Source organism: Schistocerca nitens, chromosome 1 (genome assembly GCF_023898315.1).
Source record: "Schistocerca nitens isolate TAMUIC-IGC-003100 chromosome 1, iqSchNite1.1, whole genome shotgun sequence".
Taxonomy (NCBI): domain Eukaryota; kingdom Metazoa; phylum Arthropoda; class Insecta; order Orthoptera; family Acrididae; genus Schistocerca; species Schistocerca nitens.
Genome location: NC_064614.1, coordinates 356,757,238 through 356,773,601, shown reverse-complemented (window position 1 = coordinate 356,773,601; position 16,364 = coordinate 356,757,238). Strand labels below are relative to the sequence as shown.

The following is a 16,364-nucleotide window of genomic DNA, read 5'->3' as shown; positions in this document are numbered from 1 at the left end:
CTGGGATAAACAGCTAAAAAAAGTTTTTTGCTCTACCCACATATCCGAAAATATGTGAGGAGCACAGAATGAAACAATAAGCACCATCATATTAAAAAAATAACTTTATTGCAAAATAAAAATGAAACATAACCAAAATAAGGGCTATTCCTTCAAAAGTGCACCATTTTGCATACCTATAAAATCTATGTATGCTCCTGGATGACATAAAGTACTGTGTGTGGCCCAACCTATGGTTTGTAACATGCTTGGATCCTCCTCTTCAGCATCATCTTCAAAAGATTTTCAAGACATTGCTACTCGAGCTTGTTCCACTCTTCACCAGCAGGCACCCCTCCCACCCCCCTCCCCCTGAGATGACCCAGTGTTTCAGAAGGATTCCTGTAGCAATACATTGCAAGTTTCAAATAGTCCTATGCACACTCAATAGGACTCATGTCGACAGGTACTGCAGGCCATTTCATTTGGTTGATTTGTTCCTCCTGGAACAAGGAGTTCACAAGTGAGTGCAGTATACTCACTACTTTGAGTGGCAAACAGATTGTCGAAATGCTGGCTGCATAGATAGAAAATAAGTTGCAGGATCTGTTTCCCAATTACAGCACACCCTCAATAATGATGAGATGTCCAACATCTGCAGATGTTACCATCCCAAAACATGACAGAAAGTAAGTTGCAGGAATTGTTTATCAATTACTGCACAATCCTCAAATTAAACTAGATAATAATGAGGCGTCCAACATCTGCAAACATCTGCAGAGGTTAAAATCCCAAAGCATGACTTTTAACTCACCACCCTGCTGAACCAGTGAGGCGACATACCTGAATTGTGCATTGGACCTAACTGCCTTTACACTTCTCTACAGCAACTATCAGCCATATATTCACTCATCTGTGAAGAGAACCTGTTGCCACTGATACAGGTTCCATTCCAAGTGTTTCCTTGCCCACCTTCTTCACACGGTACAATGTTGGTGGGCAGAGAGGTTGCTATGTTGTTCATAATGAATGTCTAGAAGTGAAATTAATCATGTGAAAAATTAAGACTATTTAGTAGTGTCCCTGCTAGTACGGCATACCCAGGTGCTTCCAAAAGAGCACTGTGCATTCTCCTGGGGCTAGTGTTGTTGATTTTAGGAGTCCATTGTGAGGTAGATCTGCAATGTTGTGTGTGTCACTATAGTTGCTGAATCTTCGAACAATGTATAGTGTTGAGCCATAATTCAATGTGAAACTTTTCATACTGACGACCTTTCTTACCCTAAGGCGACCATTCATGAATCGTCTAAGCTTTCAATGACAGAGTTGCAGCGTCACAATGAAAAGCATATACAAATGCTGTACCAAACTGTACTGATGATGCACATTTGATTTTGATAGACCATTCCCCCCCTCCATTACACAAGTAACTGTACAGTATAATACAGTAAAATGTTGAAAAAAGGGAGAATAAATGATTACCAAAGTTACACAGACCATCTTGCAGTCTGAAGTGCTTATCTTGGCATGGACAGTGCACCTGAGGACCTCAACATGATAATGTGAAAGGATGATGCCCAGGACCTACTGCCAGCTGGGCTAAGAATTTTAACCTCTCATGGATATGCAATGCAGTAAATCTTATGTCAGAAATAAAAGTTTTCAGGCCAATAAGTAATGAAGAACAAAGAAACCAGGCAAATGACATTCCCAGCATTTTTAATAACTTTTCTGTGTCTTCACACATGTAATTGGTTCAAAATTATCATTAATATGTAGAGTGAACTTTTGCAATCATGAATCACAAGAGTTTTATTTAGGATTCTATGTGTAGAACTATTTGGGTAGCAATGACACAGAAACTGACTATTAGCAGTAGTTGGTACTTTATGACATTTCGCAAATTGACTCCAGTCACTGGCAAGTAGTTATCCTAGTTTTCTAGACTTTTTGTCCTCGAGACTTCAATCATATCCACATTATACTAACAGGTCTGATTATACTACTGACCAAACCAACCACACCCCATCTCCCCCCAATCAAAACACAGACAAAAGAAGTTGTTAACACGTTAATAGAAAAGACCTGCCCACCTGAAAAAGCTGAGTAAACTCCAAAAGTGGCCACAGACTAATACATGTCAACAAAGGCACTACTTTCTAGCAGTAATGAGGAATACTCTGAAGGTATGTTCAACTTCGTGATATACCAGCCACATTAAAAAACTGACAAACTGATATGTATGAAGAACAAGCATTTGGGCATCCATTACCAGCCACTGTCTAGTACAGTTGATGACTGTTGAAGTGCATCTATTTGTTACTTAATTTGCCAAAACCTTGTGACTAAACTATACTGGGGAGTTGGATTTACATATACCACAGATAAAATTTACAATCAAAGATAAAAAGTTACAAGCACCAAGTATACAAAAACAGAGCTGTTCAAGGTGTTGCAAAATCATATGATTAATTTTTATGCAGTTTACTGTTGAAACTGGTGGCAGCTAGTATACTGCCAAACAGTGAAAACTGAAATTTCTCTGAGAGCAAAAACATGAACTGAGGATATTCTGGGAATTGTCTTGCTAGAGATCCTCATTCCAGTAGATCAAGTTGTCTCCTACGAGTCCCTGGGAAAGGTGTTAAAAAATCTTAATATCAGAAAATCCAGGATAGAATATCAACAATATTATGAAAAGGATAGATTGCTACTTACCATGTAGTGGAGAGGTTCAGCTGCAGACAGACACAACAAAAAGACTGCTAGACAAGTAAGCTTTTGGCTAAGAGGCCTTCTACTGAAGTAAACCGCCCACCCCTCCACACACACACACACACACACACACAATTCTCAGACAAACATTACCACTGTCTCTGGCTGCCGAGACTGCGAGCAACTGCACATGATGGAAGAAGCAATCTGGGTGGTGGTGGTGGTGGTGGTAAGGAAATGGATAGGTTGGGGACAGGGGTACAGTAGGGTAAGAGAGCGTGACGGTAAAGTGCCACCTGCAGGGACCAACTGGGACAAAGTGAGGAGAGGGTATGGCAGCAGTGTACAGTCGTGAGTTTAGATGGAGAGCGAGGAGTGGTGCGGGCAGTGGAAAAGGAGACAAGTTAAATGATTGTGGGTGCACTGGTGGGCTGGTAGAATAGAAGGCTGTGTAGTCCTGGAGTGGGAACTGGGAAAGGGGTAGGTGGATGAAGGACAGTGATAACAAAGGTTGAGGTCAGAGAGTTACAGAAACATAGGATATATTGCAGGGACGGGTCCCACCTGCACGATTCAGAAAAGCTGGCATTGGTAGGAAGGATCAAGATGGCAAAGGCTGTGAAGAAGTTACTGAAATGAAGAACCTTGTGTTGGACTGCACAATCAGCAACTGGGAGGTCCAGCTGTTTCTTGGCCACCGTCTGTCAGTGGTCATTCATGTGTACAGACAGCTTGTTGATTGTCATGCCCACATAGAAAGCAACACAGTGCTTGCAGCATAGCTTGTAGATCACATGACTGCTTTCACATGTAGCCCTGCCTTTTGACAGGATAGGTGATGCTTGTGACTGGACTGGAGTAGTTGGTGATGGGAGGATGTATGGGACAGGTCTTGTGTCTATGTCTATTACAGGGATATGAGCCATGAGAATTGGGAACAGGGGTGGAGTAGGGATGGACAAGGATACTGGGTAGGTTCAGTGGGATGCGGAATACCATTATGGGAGTGGTGGGAAGGATAGTGGGTAAGACATTCTTCATTTCAGAGCATGACAAGAGGCAGTCGCCAACATGCAACTTGCTTCTTCCACTGCTGTCTGATTCTGATGATGTATCAATATTCTGTGGGACAGCCCATGTTTCCCATGAAACAGTATTGGATAAATGATTCTTTTACAATTTGTCCGTGATTGTTTTTAGAACATTGCGGTGCTCAATGAAAAACACCTGAACGCTGCATTCAAGACTTGATGACAAAGCTGAAAACAAAGGGAACATTGACAGGTCCCGAGTTCGAGTCTCGGTCCGGCACACAGTTTTAATCTGCCAGGAAGTTTCATATCAGCGCACACTCCGCTGCAGAGTGAAAATCTCATTCTGGAAAGGGAACATTGTTAAATATGAACAGAACAGCACCTGCAGTTAATGGAAGAATGTGTGGATGAGCTAAAGACGTGATTGTTGGCGTTACCCAATACTCTAGCAGCAAAGTTCATGAACACAAAGTGCTGTGTTGAACTTTACACCATTGAGGGTGGGGGTTCACTTCCAGCATCTCTTGTAATGTACGTTTATTTCTCAGCCATAAAGATATGTTATGTATAAATTTGGTTTCATAGCCTCTTTTATTACGATTTTTATAATGTATTACACTTGTAACCACATATGTTAACGCAAATTAATAGGTTTAATTTTTAAGTGGTCTGGAATTTAAAGATGTAATTAATAAGGAAATATTAAGAAAATCTTGATTTAAATAAATGCCTAAAGGTAAAAAAAAAAATAACACCTTGCAAGGTGAGTGTAAAATTTAAAATACTATGTTTACTTAGTTCTTCCATCATTACCTCAGCATATTCACTTCTTGAGAAATACAAGACAGAAAACTCCGTAAATAATCCTGCAAGATTTGTGGTGTTATCTGTCTTTCTTAGCTCTTGGACTAAACTGTAAGCAAGTTGAAACGTCTGCTCTGCGCCATCAAAATTGTAAAAAGCTGCTTGCGTATGAAGTAATCTGGAAAGACAACGATATATTACTCAGCGGATTATGCATACACAACTCCATTATTTGCAACAATATACTAATTTAATAATATCAAACAATTAAAATTAATCCCACATAAATGTACTGAAGTGACTTGCCTGTTATTAAAATGATCCAGTTAGTACAGGACTGACCAGATGTTAAAACAGTCTCTGATTATAATCTCTAGCACCATTTCAGTAGAAAGGAAACCAGATCAAACCGTAAAACTGTTATTGTGAGTTTTATTTCTCATGGAACAAAATAGCTGCACCTTCTATATGTAACAACACTGAAAATACTAATAAAATACTGGAAAAACATAGTTTTAATTGTACTACCATAAATCTGGAATTTTCCGGACACGTCCTCTTTTCAGCCCCAAAATTTGTGTCTGGGTGGAATTTTAAAATTTGTTAAAATGTCCAGAACTTTGATACGTATTAGTTCAGAGATAAATTATGCAGCAAGTTTTCAGCACAGCATCCAACACTGGCAAAACTGAACAATACAATAAGCAATTGTTTAAGCCTGCATACAACGTTATGGAACTGCTTGCAGTGTTATGGTCATTATTACATGTCTGCAAACTTCATGCTGTAGCCAGACACTGCCAACGTAAGTACTCTAACAGTGCTAAAACAATCTTAATTTAAATTCACATTCATTACTACAAATAAGTATCAAATGTGAACATAAAGGTTTCTACACTGTGCTTTCACAAAATGTTCTTACTATAGTGAGTAATTTGTGGAACAGAAGAAGATAGTTGTCAGTACTGAGAAAGATGGTATAAATTCTTTACCCCGTACCATTCCTCTCCCAGCAATGATCCACACTGTTTTCTCCACTCTCCCTGCGCCCACTGAGATAAGGATTCATGATGTTTGGCATAGATGTTTCCAGTTACTATTTGACTGATTGAAGAGCAAACTGGTGTTTCATAAGCTATTAAATTAATAATAAATCTGCCTAAAAGGAAATGCAGGTAGCCTATACAACAGCACAAAAAATTTCATTGTTTTAGAAATAGCAGGGCTGAATTTGAATGCGAGTGTGTGGCTCATAAATCCAGTACATATGTCTCTGCAGGAAGTAACACACGGCAAGATTTACAAATACACCTGGAGCCTGTAAAAGCATAAAAGGGCTATCAGGAGAAGCACAATCTCAAAATTAACTCACTTTCTCATGGGGGGGGGGGGGGGGGGGGGGGGGAAGGGTTCAAATGGCTCTAAGCACTATGGAACTTAACATCTGAGGTCATCAGTCCTAGACTTAGAACTACTTAAACCTAACTAACCTAAGGACATCACACACATCCATTCCCAAGGCAGGATTCCAACCTGCGACCGCAGCAGCCGCGTGGTTCCGGACTGAAGCACCTAGAACCACTCGACCACTGTGGCCGGCAACAAAGACTAAGTGTGTCACACATCATAACAGCTGTAAAGTGTTGGACTAGTCTGATAAAATACTTATTTCCAGGTTGCAGTGAGGCAAAGCGGTTTCCAGGTTGCAGTGAGGCAAAACGGTTTTTGAATGCAAGAATGAAAACAGAAGCAATAATAAATTTAATGCCTGGTCCTCATTCTGTTGAGTGTTAAGAAGAGCTTCAAGGGTAACAACACAGCTTACTCTGGTATTTCTACCGACAGCAGTAACCATGGATCAGTGAAAATATTCCTAGTCATTATTCAGAATTTTGACTGGAATATTGGTGGTCTACAATCGAAATTAACTGAATTAGATCAACAATATAATGAGGCTTCAGACACTATCACTTTGTTTTTAAAGAGTGCTCATCAGAGTAAGAGATTCCTTGATAGATGTACAGGGTGATCCAGTTGCCCCTACCAATACTGTTTCATGCAACCCACAATGTTACACCTAGCCTTACAAAACCACACACGAGATTTTCATATTCTTCCACTCACTACGGAAAAACTAGTAGTCCTGCAGAAAAAAACCAACAGGATCTCTCTGTAGGAAATTAAACGTTATTAAATTTTGTACCGAGATATATTTTCACTAGAAGGCGCACTTTTTGATTTATTCATGAAATGCACCCCCACTCCCACACTCAGTCTCCACCGGTCACGATTTCTAGTATGTTATTCATGGCACTCCCTCTTACCACAGCACATAAATTTGTAACTGCACAAATTATTTCCCACATTTGACCTTCTTTGGTCTTCACTGACTGGCCTCATTACACCACTGGCTTAATCGAGCACTTACAAATTGTAAAATTGACATTTGCGTATATTTTATCTGACAATTTTTCGAATTTTAACTGCATACATTAAAAAATAAAACTTGTATTCTCCATTCCTTCTGACTACGAAACTACTGTGCTTGTAAGGTTAAAGTTGGATCGAATTGTCAATGTAATTAGTTTTAGCTAAATGTTTACAAAAGTCATTTTCCTTTCATTCCCCTTTTAATAATGCTAACAAAACAACTGACTATGCTGGTTGCATAACAGCCAATCAACGGAGACCAAAAAAGGTGTTGAAAATCGGGAACAGTTCATGTAGTTGAAAACTTTTGTGCAGTGGTAGGAGGGACTGCAACGAACAACATACTAGAAATTCTGACTGGTGAGGGATGAGTGTGGGGCTGGAGATGTATTTGAATGTCGCTTTTGTACATTTTTCTCAAATAACTAGAACATCATGGCCTCCAGCAAAAAACACGTCCCAGTACAAAAGTAAACTATTTTAAATTTCCTACAAAAAAGTACTTTTCAATTTTTCTGTAGGACTAATAGTTTTCACACAGCGAGCGACAGAATATGAAAATGTCACACTTGGTTTTGAAGGCTAGGTATAGCATTGTGGGTTGAATTAAATATCATTGGTAGGGGAAGTTTAATCATCCTGTATAGCATTCACAGAGATGATTATAGCACAATGTTTGCAGGGTTGGGTTGGAATTCGGAAAGGAAAAAAAATATTTTTTTACATTTAAAAAACTGTCAGGGAGAGAACTTTTGTTTGGGATCAGGTGTCCAAGATACATCCTCAATAACTGTATTCATCAAGCTTTGGACATATTCAATAAAGATATCGAAAGTATAATTATTTCATTATTTCCAGAACTAAACAGACTGGATTATTGAACTTTAAGAATTTCTAGAATTTGTTGACACTGAATACAAAAAAAGGTTACTCCATAGCAAAACAATGTTGTTATCATTACTTCCAAGGATAAACAGATTTGTACAAATGTTATTTGCCCTGAAATCATACGTTTTCTCACAGTGTAACCAACCTAAAATCAATACAAAGTTCTTTGAAAGTGAATTTAGTGAGCTCTATCTATACCACAACAAACATTTGCTGGCATATTTCATTCACCCACAGCAGAGCTCAAGAAAGAAACTAATTGACTTGCTCAAGTCGTTGGAATACTATTGTCAATTTAATAACATGCTCACTGATCGTGGGGCCATTGAATTTACATGTGTAAAAGTGAAAGCTCTATTAGAAGAAAAGCCTAAAAATCGACTAGATGCTGAATGTGACAAATTCATTGCAGCAGAAGTTGGACTCTATGAAAGATGTGTAGAGTATTTTCAAAAGTGATCTGTTCACATGCAAGGAGTTTGTGTGTTTTACGTGGATGTCTCTTCAAAAATCCCCCGAGTCAAAGAAAGTGGAATCAAGCACTCCTTTGGATAGAGAGGTACCTGCAGATGATGTGAAATGTTTCAATGAATTTTGCTGCCTGAAAAAGTTTGTTAATGAAGAACTATGATTTAATTAATCTTCAGTCTCACAAAAATTGGAGCACGTATTTTGAGAAATTCAAACATTCTTCCAGTCATTAAGGACTGGTAAAAATTGTTCAGTTTTTCTTTGTCATTCCATCCCACAATGCCAATGGAAATGTTTGTCTGTGGATCCTGCGAGATCTTTTGCAAGTGCAATATAATTATACAAATGATAATTGCAAATAATTCCACAGATACTAACGAATGACAAATGACTATTAAGGAAAATAACTCTACAGAAAAGTATTTTTGGGCTTGCATTAACCAGGAGCAAACAGCGTGAAATAAATAATAAGGTATGTAATTGATTATAAATATAAAAATGTCTTGTGCAAATTTTCATGGTCTGTCCGAGATAAAATGACAAGCTGTTCCAGTTTACCTTTATTGACTTTATGCTTTCTAACCTGTCACATTTGTTTGAGAAAATAAAGTACCATGAGAAAAAAAGGATTAATGTTTTATGAAAGTCTCATAAAAATGGTGATATGGATCTTGTCTGCAACTCTGAAATTGAAGATACATACACAAAAGTAAGAAAGAAGAATAAAAAAATGTACACGTAAAACTACAGAGGTCCATAACACTTGTATTGAAGTATCTATTGGATCACTACGCATCTTGTATGACTGATAGTTCTATCTTAGGAAAATTAACACGATTGCCACTTGCAGATCTCAAGCAGGATATCATCATCCCACACTTGTTATTCCTGACAGATTCTTCTTGATGAAATGTCTCTCTTCTTTGGTTCTCTATCATCTCCATTAATAGTTAAGTGTCCCAGTTGGACAATGGCTTAGAATCGGTCAAATGAGTGTTTCATAAAGCCACTTCTTTCATTCATCAGTAACATTTTCTTAGGGTTCCAATGAACCTCAGCATATTCTGTACTTTTCTGAGAACCAGCTACATATCATCAGCCCACTTTATGTCACTTTGGACAGCTTCTTCCAGATAGTTTACAACTGTTATAGTTTTCAGTGATTCACTGTGAGTAGTGTAACTGAACAGTGATGGGTCTTTGCACCTATTTATGCACAATATATTCCCTATGTTAAGGGTCAACTACCAGTCCCAGCATCAGGCATCGATCCTTGGCAGGGCTTCCTACATTCTGTTACAGATTCTGCCATTGCAAGTTATCTACATACAACAATCATTCTAAATAACCCCACAACATTTCCGGAGTCATTCGCCAGTTTAAGTGGTGCACTAACATGTTTCATGCTACAATGTTATCCATACTCACCGTGGCATATGATGAGAATGACAAGGGGTGTGTCAGCTGCCAGTTCTAAGCACCCAATAAGCGAGCAGCAGGCAGATAATATGTTTGGAAGCAAGAGACATTCTCACATCAGTACAGAAGTGAAATCCAATATGTATTTGGATAAAAACAGGTGTCTTCTTAGGTGCCACAATAACCACAGCCTCAGAAATCACAACATGTTTTGAAGAAACAGCCAAATATTTGTGACAACAAAGATATAAATTTCACAGATGTGCTACAAGAATGATTATTATTATTATTATTATTATTATTATTTCTTTCTTTTCTCAGACGTTATGTCTGGTCAAAAATGGAAAGTGACGCGGACCTTGATCAAGCATGACTTCCTTTTAACTGTACGGTATATGTTATATTGCATTTAGGAACTTTCGGGTAATTGAACATGTATCAATAATTACGGATTTCTGTAGTTGTATATATAAGTTTGGATGTAGCTGTATTGCATTGATGTACTGGTGGATATTGTGTGGTATGACTCCTGTAGTTGATAGTATAATTGGTATAATGTCAACTTTATCCTGATACCACATGTCCTTGACTTCCTCAGCCAGTTGGATGTATTTTTCAATTTTTTCTCCTGTTTTCTTTTGTATATTTGTTGTATAGGGGGTGGATATTTCGATTAGTTGTGTTGATTTCTTCTTTTTATTGGTGAGTATGATGTCAGGTTTGTTATGTGGTGTTGTTTTATCTGTTATAATGGTTCTGTTCCAGTATAATTTGTATTCATCATTCTCCAGTACATTTTGTGGTGCATACTTGTATGTGGGAACATGTTGTTTTATAACTTTATGTTGTAAGGCAAGCTGTTGATGTATTATTTTTGCTACATTGTCATGTCTTCTGGGGTATTCTGTATTTGCTAGTATTGTACATCTGCTTGTGATGTGATCTACTGTTTCTATTTGTTGTTTGCAAAGTCTGCATTTATCTGTTGTGGTATTGGGATCTTTAATAATATGCTTGCTGTAATATCTGGTGTTTATTGTTTGATCCTGTACTGCAATCATGAATCCTTCCATCTCACTGTATATATTGCCTTTTCTTAGTCATGTATACAGTATTATTATTATTATTATTATTATTATTATTATTAAAAATAGTGATACCACAGATGATAGGATTAGTAAGCGAAAAATGTAGAAAAGAAAAATGGTCCACAAATTAATATAAACTATTTCTTTTTGTTTATTTCTTCTTGTATTATCAAAATGTAGGCAATCAATAAGTGACATAAATTTACAATAGATATAAGGTTAACTTTTTAGGCAGATACTTTTTTCTAGTAAAACAATTTATAATTCTGATTAACAAGAATGTGTTGAAAATAAATTTTTCTCAAGAAGCCTCTTGGAAAAAAAAAAGAAGGAGGGGGGGCTCACCTTGTAATCAGGGTCATCTTACACTTGGGTAAATACGGTACTCGGTGCACACTGGCCTCCATTTTCAACCTGCCTCATATTTCCATGAAAAATGTTATTCGTTATCCATCTAACACTGGAGCTCTTGAATAAATTTTCACTATGAGCAGAGAGTGAGCTGCTTTGAAACTTCCTGGCAGATCAAAACTGTGTGCTGGACTATGACTTGAACCTGGGACCTTTGCCAGTCTGAAGACCAGCTCAACACACAGTTTTGACCTCCCAGGAAGTTACAAAATTTGAGATCCTAATTACCAACATATCCAACAACTGTGCTCATCCAAACTTTGCAGAAGAACTGTCTACAGGCACAACAGGCTGTGCATTCTCATGCTGGCTCACATGTGCTGCCAACTGTGGACAGCATCTCACTTTGCAGACAGTAGTCTGCTATGGGACAGAATAATACAGGGTAGAAATTAGAAAAAAAATTATTAAAATTCAGTCACACCACCTAAGTCAAATTCAAGTCATGCCTGAGACAGAGGCAGAACCAGGAAGCAGCCATTATGTCGCATGTGGGATGCGACAGGTCGACAACACTGCCTGCTGAGTAAGGAATAAGGATTCAGCAGGAAACAGGGTGCAAAACCAAAGGAAGCAAGACAAGCATATTAGTTAGTTCGTAAGGCATGTTGCAAGACACTGTACCTATTCCATAACAGCACATACCGAGGGGCTGACACAGCAGCTAACAGCCTTTTAAGTGAATGTAGCAAAATAAGGACGACACATTCGGTCATTACAAACTTAGCTTAACATCGTAACCTCATGCTAGCTCTCTTCAAAAACTCAGCTCTTATCATGAGTTGATCATTGGATCAACAGCATTCAGAATAATAGCACTCGATTCCATGATCACGGCACTGTAGTAAATCTATGTCCTAGATGCCCCAGCACAGTCTACGAACTAGATTAAGATGTACTCAAGCTTAAGACGTTCATCAAATGCTGCTTGATGCCTACCACCTACTGATGGAGAAACTGACTATCTTCCGACAACACCTTGATGCAAGGTACTGCCAATACCAGACTTCAATGCAGAAGCCAGCAACAGGACCTCTTGGGGTCCATGTTCTCATGCAACACTCAAGTGTCCTTGGGTGCCGAAACTTACCAGGGGTACAGAGGAGATCAACTAATCACACAACTACTGACACTAGGTACATCGTGGCTGGGTCATCATAGAATTCAGAGTGGGACCGAGTGTACTAAACAGCCACTGCGAGAACCACTTTGCACTGGGCAGCCGCCGCCCTGCTCACTGACAGCCGCTGTGCCGCCAGGGTCGCTGACATCACCTTCTGGGTATGCAAATGCTGAGCTGCCTAGATGGATGTCAGCTATAATCCCACACGCAGCTGAATTAGCAACATTCGATGTTGCTGCAGAAGAACGATGACTTGTAACCATTGTGAATAAATAATTGAACTCATTAACTGAGCTCTAATAACAGTTTACTGGCATCGTCAATGTTTCATAGCTTCCCAACAGCTGTCCTGACTTCACACACAGGTGTCTCCACTCAGCCCTCTGTAGTTCACATCCACTTTCCACCCATAAATGTCCCAGCTCATCATTTTTCATCATTCACCCTCAGGGAAGATGAACTACTCATAACAAGCATAGGAAGGCACAGAAATGGAAAGGATTTCCAGGGGGATTCCAGGACCATCAGAAATGCCACAACATTCATTACACATGTTTCAACATTAGAAGAAGACATGGAAGCAGTGTGAAGACTACTGACTATAATCAACATAGTTTGTAACTGCTTCTTGGCAGTTCCAATTTCTCTTGTGCCGACACACAACAAGGAAAGTTCTTATTGATTTCCTTCTTTGCAGAACTAGAACAACACGAGAAAGTGTACTAATCCAAACTGTAAGAGATGAAATGAGAAACTATAATCAAACACAATAACAAGATAGACAACTTTACAAAAAAATAAAAAATAAAAATTCAAGCAGCTATGTAAGCACTGAAACTATTGCAATAAACACACAAAAACAGCTAAATGTTTGAAGTATTGCCTCAGGATCTAGCACAGTAGGGAGTGTTACTTAACACTTTAGAGATCTCACCAAAGTATAGGCGATTTTCTTGACATGCAAGGCACCTATCACTCAAAAACTGGACTCATTTCATATGAGAACAATGTACAGATGTCTCTCTACTTTCCTCTTGACTGATGCTGCTTTCTGCTGTCAATTTGTAGAGTTATTTAAAAAGAAACATTAGCGAAAATAACAGCTCAACTACTGTAACAAATGGCTCAGCCAATACGACTGCACTGATGTAATTTCGTGCACGTACTGGTTAGGTTTCGCAGTTTGCTGTAATTCAGCTGCAAATATGTCACATTTGTTGAGTGAGCAAGAAATTTTGGAAGCACAAGAGGAAGAAAATGTTCAGTGACTCACCTCACTCTTTTTTCTTGGGTGAATTACTTTTTGTCATTATTACTGTAACATTCGTAATCTATCAAAGAGCTAGAGTAAATATGAAAAATAAATCTCGAAGCTTTGCCTTGAAGGTACATCAACTACATATGTGACAGTAACACTTCAAATAACCGCATAAATGGCCGGCTTCCTAGGCCCAATATTCTTCCAAGTGGCAAACAGATAAGTTTCACTAATCATACGGCAGAGTCACTCAAGACTATATGCGAATAAAAGTCAATGACATGGCTAGCCTCTGCAAACACAAAAACAGGCAACAAAATAAAATTCTCAACACTGACAAAAATAAAGGCTGCTTACTTCCAAACAGATGCATATGCAGTACACAAACTTAAAACTTGGATGCAACTGTTGCTCCTCATTAGTGCTTAAGTCAGTAAACTGAAGAGCAAGCACGGTTCATGATAGGGGAAGTGGCCTGTCCCAGATGAACACTACAACTGCCATTCAGTCATACGAATAATCATGTTCCTATCTAACACTGTAGTACAGCATGCAGTGATTTACATAGATTCTGCTCATATGCAGTTCTGTTACACATATTAGTCACTAGTTTCTGTTTCCTGTACAGTGTCAACACATTTAGTGAAACATGAACATTCCATCAGTGTGTCTGCAAACACTGCTAAAGGGCCAATACAGCCTTGTGAAACAGATGGTAGATGTTCCTTGTGGTGTAACTGTGTAGAGAAAGTGGGCACTTGCCTGCCCACTCATTCTGCTTTCAGACACATTATACTGCCTTGAGATCTGGTGCTAAGCTCCACATATTTTTCAGTAATTTCAACTTCGTTGTCACATGCCCAAAAGGTGCCTTGGGGGTTTGCCAGTCAGTGAATTAAGTTCAATGGAAGAACTATGGGACTGGGGCAGAATAATACACGGACAGGGGATGTCTGAATCGATGTTCAGTGCAAGCTTAGGGTAATTACTTATCCAGTTTATTAAGATTTTTGGCTGCCGGCCATGTGACGCTTTCCACTTCTTAGAATGCCAGCCATTTTCATAGATTTTCAACAATCCTTATTTGGATGACTAGCCAACATTTAACTGTAATACTAACTTTTCCTGAAAGCCTGTAAACTACTACTCCTGGATTACGTTTGCAGTTTCTATGAATGTTTCATTTTTTCTCTCATATTTGTAATGACTGTAAGGTTTCGCAAAAGATATGAAAGTTTACTAAAGTCACAATAATTCTTTATCATCATCCTGGTCCTAATAATCTATATTCACCTTTCTATAACTGAAAGCTAATAATCTAACAGCATTACTATAAATTATTACACACTACCTTCAAAAAGTATAATTTTTTGGTGTGAAAACATAACTATTTGCACATGATCATGTTGCATCACTTCATTTCCATAACATTCTATAACAAAGGGAAAAAATGTTTTACAAATAAGACAAAGAAGAAAACGTCTGAAAAGAATGTTAACAATTGATTTAACAAATGTTTTATGAAATCCACATGAGAAATTCTCACTTAAGAGCTGAACATAATTCTTCTTGCACAATGTCAGGATCATCATACGAATCATTTATATCGTCATTCTCATCGTCTTTGTCAACATAATCTTGCTCCAGTTTACATGGATTTATGTGCTGAATGAACTACTGCTGCCCTCCAGCAAATGATTCCACACAACAAACACAATCTACCAGATTATTTGGAAACCACATTTCCATCATTTATCAGCTGTTTTAGAAACTACATGTCGTTTGCAACACACAATATACTGATAGAACCCATCGACATAAGTAACTTTGTACTTAAAAATGGGAGAAATCGTAATCCATCAGATGACGGGACTGGTAATCCACCAAATTTTTTGAATACCATCCAATGGCAGGACTGGCAGTCAGAATACTAACTGTCCTAGATTGTTAAAAGTGGTGTAATACTAAAACCGTGAACAGCTAAGTGATTGCAGCACTATTCAACAAAGGGAACACTACAACCCAGTCTGTGGCTGGTCGTCGTACATGACTACTACAGCATACCCATGCTGTTCACATTCATTATGCATATTATTATACCGTTATGCCATTTACTGTGCAGTGCATGTATATCCTTCTTGTTGTGTGTTTTTCAATTGAAACTTCAAAGGGAAATGAAATGCTTTTGTACTGATTTACTGGTCACAGTAATGGTTATTTATAGTGAATATAGGAAAGAGAGGACAGGGGGGAGTGAGACTAAAACCCATCACACACACCTGCCCCTCTGCTAGTTGTTTCTAACCTATATTCCTGTCTTCCCCAATAGTCCTTATACTTACACCCTCTGCCCATTTTATTATTTATTATTTACTATACCTGCTCCACCAACCTACTCAAAGAGGGGGGGGGGGGGGGGGTTTGCCCGAGGGACATGGGGTTCAGTTAGGCAGCGGAGAGAAGGGGGGTTTGGTTAGGTGGTGGAGAATCAAGGGGCAATCACGGGGCTGTGGGAGGGAGAGGGGGCGGGGGCACAGTGCCTGGGCACTCCCAGGGCCAGGGGCAGACACGGGGCTGGAGGGCCACGAGGCCGAGGGGGCCAAGGAGGGTCACGGGGCTGAGGGACCGGGGGGGGGGGGGGGTAGGCGGCTGAGGCACGAGGGGTGTCAGATGGCCAAGAGACAAGGGGCGTCGGGCAGATGAGGGACGGCAGGCAGACAAGGGATGACGGGGTTAGGCGGCCA

The 16,364-nt window shown here is 39.1% G+C and overlaps 1 protein-coding gene across 1 annotated transcript in view; it reads right to left on the bottom strand.

Moving 5' to 3' along the window:
* Positions 1-16,364, bottom strand: part of LOC126248851 (amyloid protein-binding protein 2) — a 107,374-nt gene that overhangs the window by 64,553 nt on the left and 26,457 nt on the right. Inside the window, exon 5 of the mRNA XM_049950284.1 lies at positions 4,542-4,710. Coding sequence (XP_049806241.1) covers positions 4,542-4,710 — 169 coding nt within the window. The remainder of the gene's footprint in view (positions 1-4,541; positions 4,711-16,364) is intronic.